General features: G+C 50.8%; 1 protein-coding gene across 1 annotated transcript; it reads left to right on the forward strand.

Moving 5' to 3' along the window:
• The first annotated feature begins 945 nt into the window (after positions 1-945).
• Positions 946-3868, forward strand: LOC113916051 (eukaryotic translation initiation factor 3 subunit C-like). The gene has a single exon (XM_035722817.1). The coding sequence runs from the start codon at positions 1034-1036 to the stop codon at positions 3770-3772; it is 2739 nt and encodes a 912-aa protein (XP_035578710.1). The 5' UTR covers positions 946-1033; the 3' UTR covers positions 3773-3868.
• The last annotated feature ends 211 nt before the right edge of the window (positions 3869-4079 follow it).

The following is a 4079-nucleotide window of genomic DNA, read 5'->3' on the forward strand; positions in this document are numbered from 1 at the left end:
TGGCTTCAAGGCCCGAGCCAAAAGAAAGGAGTTCTGTTTCGACAGCCTGTCCGCTTAGCTCATGATAATCTAAGCTGTTATTTCCACTGAAGGAAACAGCATGTGGTTTTGATCATTGGCATTATACCTTTCCATATGACATCTGGAAAGACCTTGATGCATGGAGTAGTATGATTATGAGTTTTGATTTCAATAGTCTATTTTTCCCTTTGAGAATTTTAGATACTCTGCCAATCTGGAGGGAGGCAAAAATAACTTCTTTAAATGCATACTTACTCTCTAAGTTAAATGTGTATACACTTTTTGGTCCTTTAAAAAAAGTGATATTATTAATGAAGGGTGCAAAAAATTCCAGACTTTGGTAGATTTTAAGGTCAAGAAGTGGTGACATAAAGAAGTTTGCTTCTTAAATGCCATTTCTGTCATATTTATTTAATATCTTTGTTGCTTAATTTATATCTAGTTGTGTCAAAAAATTTTGAGATTGGTTTCAAATGGCTTGGTAGTGTTGATGAAGATGGCTATATTGATCATTTATTTTAACTCTGTTGAGAAAAAAATATATTCTTGACATCAATTCACCACCTCCATAGTAGCCTCTGCCTTATAGAAGCGAATATGGTGGGGCACCTGGCTGGCTCAGTTGGTAGAGCATGTGACTCTTGATCTTGGGGTAGTGAGTTCAAGCCCCACATTGGGTATAGACATTGCTTAAAAATAAAATCTTTTAGGGGCGCCTGGGTGGCTCAGTCGGTTAAGCGTCTGCCTTCTGCTCAGGTCATGATCCCAGGGTCCTGGGATTGAGCCCCGCATCGGCTCCTTCTTCCACTCCCCTTACTTGTGTTCCCTTTCTCACTGTGTCTCTCTCTGTCAAATAAATAAATAAAATCTTTAAGAAAAAAAATCTTTTTTTTTTTTTTTTTAAAGATTTTATTTATGCTCTTTTCGCGTTTCCGTCGTTCCGGCTACACGGTGTGACTGGCGAGCTCGGACGGTCCGGCTGCGCCCGCCGCAGCCCCTCAGCGCTGTCGCCATGTCGCGGTTTTTCACCACCGGTTCGGACAGCGAGTCCGAGTCGTCTCTGTCGGGGGAGGAGCTCGTCACCAAACCCGTCTGGGGCAACTACGGCAAACAGCCGTTGTTGCTGAGTGAGGATGAAGAAGATACCAAGAGAGTTGTCCGAAGTGCCAAGGACAAGAGGTTTGAGGAGCTGACCAACCTCATTCGGACCATCCGTAATGCCATGAAGATTCGAGATGTTACCAAGTGCCTGGAAGAGTTTGAGCTCCTGGGAAAAGCATATGGGAAGGCTAAGAGCATTGTGGACAAGGAAGGTGTCCCCCGGTTCTATATCCGCATCCTGGCTGATCTGGAGGACTATCTTAATGAGCTATGGGAAGATAAGGAAGGGAAGAAAAAGATGAACAAGAACAATGCCAAGGCCCTGAGCACCCTGCGCCAGAAGATCCGAAAATATAACCGAGATTTTGAGTCCCACATTACAAATTACAAGCAGAACCCTGAGCAGTCTGCAGATGAAGACGCCGAGAAGAATGAGGAGGATTCAGAAGGCTCTTCAGATGAGGATGAGGATGAGGATGGAGTCAGTGCTGCAGCTTTCCTGAAGAAGAAATCAGAAGCTCCTTCTGGAGAGAGTCGCAAGTTCCTGAAAAAGATGGAGGATGATGATGAGGATTCGGAAGATTCAGAAGATGATGAAGACTGGGACACGGGTTCCACGTCTTCTGATTCCGACTCAGAGGAGGAAGAAGGGAAGCAGACGGTGCTGGCCTCACGATTCCTTAAAAAGGCCCCCACCACAGAGGAGGACAAGAAGGCGGCTGAGAAGAAACGGGAGGACAAAGCCAAGAAGAAGCACGATAGGAAATCTAAGCGCCTGGATGAGGAGGAGGAAGACAATGAAGGCGGGGAATGGGAAAGGGTCCGGGGTGGAGTGCCCCTCGTTAAGAAGCCAAAAATGTTTGCCAAGGGAACTGAGATCACCCACGCTGTTGTCATCAAGAAACTGAATGAGATCCTGCAAGCACGAGGCAAGAAGGGAACGGATCGGGCAGCCCAGATTGAACTGCTGCAGCTGCTGGTTCAGATTGCGTCTGAAAACAACCTGGGGGAGGGTGTTATAGTCAAGATCAAGTTCAATATCATCGCTTCTCTTTATGACTACAACCCGAACCTGGCCACGTACATGAAGCCTGAGATGTGGCAGAAGTGCCTGGACTGCATCAATGAGCTGATGGACATCCTGTTTGCAAACCCCAACATCTTTGTTGGAGAGAACATTCTGGAGGAGAGTGAGAACCTGCACAATGTTGACCAGCCACTTCGTGTCCGTGGCTGTATCCTAACCCTGGTGGAACGAATGGATGAAGAATTTACCAAAATAATGCAAAATACTGATCCTCACTCTCAAGAGTACGTGGAGCACCTGAAGGACGAGGCGCAGGTGTGCGCCATCATTGAGCGTGTGCAGCGCTACCTGGAGGAGAAGGGCACCACTGAGGAGGTCTGTCGCGTCTACTTGAGGCGCATCCTCCACACCTACTACAAGTTTGATTACAAGGCCCACCAGCGGCAGCTCACCCCCCCTGAGGGCTCCTCAAAGTCCGAGCAAGACCAGGCAGAGAACGAGGGCGAGGACTCGGCCGTGCTGATGGAGAGGCTGTGCAAGTACATCTACGCCAAGGACCGCACAGACCGCATCCGCACGTGCGCCATCCTCTGCCACATCTACCACCATGCCCTGGACTCCCGCTGGTACCAGGCCCGAGACCTCATGCTCATGAGCCACCTGCAGGACAACATTCAGCACGCGGACCCGCCCGTACAGATCCTGTACAACCGCACCATGGTGCAGCTGGGCATCTGTGCATTCCGCCAAGGCCTGACCAAAGATGCACACAGTGCCCTGCTGGACATTCAGTCCAGCGGCCGGGCCAAGGAGCTTCTGGGCCAGGGTCTGCTGCTGCGCAGCCTGCAGGAGCGCAACCAGGAGCAGGAGAAGGTGGAGCGGCGCCGGCAGGTGCCCTTCCACCTGCATATCAACCTGGAGCTGCTGGAGTGTGTTTATCTGGTGTCTGCCATGCTCCTGGAGATCCCTTACATGGCTGCCCATGAGAGTGACGCCCGCCGACGCATGATCAGCAAGCAGTTCCATCACCAGCTGCGGGTGGGCGAGCGACAGCCCCTGCTGGGTCCCCCTGAGTCCATGAGGGAACACGTGGTTGCTGCCTCCAAGGCTATGAAGATGGGCGACTGGAAGACCTGCCACAGTTTTATCATCAATGAAAAGATGAATGGCAAAGTGTGGGACCTTTTCCCCGAGGCCGACAAAGTCCGAACCATGCTGGTTAGGAAGATTCAGGAAGAGTCACTGCGGACCTACCTCTTCACCTACAGCAGCGTCTATGACTCCATCAGCATGGAGACTCTGTCTGACATGTTTGAACTGGACCCGCCCACTGTGCACTCCATCATCAGCAAGATGATCATTAACGAGGAGTTGATGGCCTCCCTGGACCAGCCGACACAGACAGTGGTGATGCACCGCACCGAGCCCACCGCCCAGCAGAACCTGGCCCTGCAGCTGGCGGAGAAGCTGGGCAGCCTGGTGGAAAATAATGAGCGGGTGTTCGACCACAAGCAGGGCACCTACGGTGGCTACTTCCGAGACCAGAAGGACGGCTACCGCAAGAACGAGGGCTACATGCGCCGGGGCGGCTACCGCCAGCAGCAGTCTCAGACAGCCTACTGATGGCCTCGCGTCTGTGCCTCCGACCCAGACCCTTCAGCCTCTCAGTCGTAGGCCACACCCCGAGTCATTAAAGTTCTATTTAGTGTTGTTACAGTGCCTGCTTGTCTGCGTGTTGCCGCAGAGGTGGGTTGGACACGTTTGTTTGCTAATTGTATTTCTGAGCTTCTGCCACATGATAGGCACAAGGCTCAGGATGCAGAGATGGCTCGTACGTATCCCTGACTTCAGAGAGCCTGCTGCTCTTTGACATCGGACAGAAAATTGTAATAACATGTGATAAGTTCTACCAGGGGTTTGGAAGGCAGTG

This window comes from Zalophus californianus, chromosome 1 (genome assembly GCF_009762305.2).
Source record: "Zalophus californianus isolate mZalCal1 chromosome 1, mZalCal1.pri.v2, whole genome shotgun sequence".
NCBI lineage: Eukaryota > Metazoa > Chordata > Mammalia > Carnivora > Otariidae > Zalophus > Zalophus californianus.

Bases quoted from the DNA above. Each gene is read 5' to 3' on its own strand.
- LOC113916051 (XM_035722817.1), top strand. From the start codon at position 1,034: ATGTCGCGGTTTTTCACCACCGGTTCGGACAGCGAGTCCGAGTCGTCT.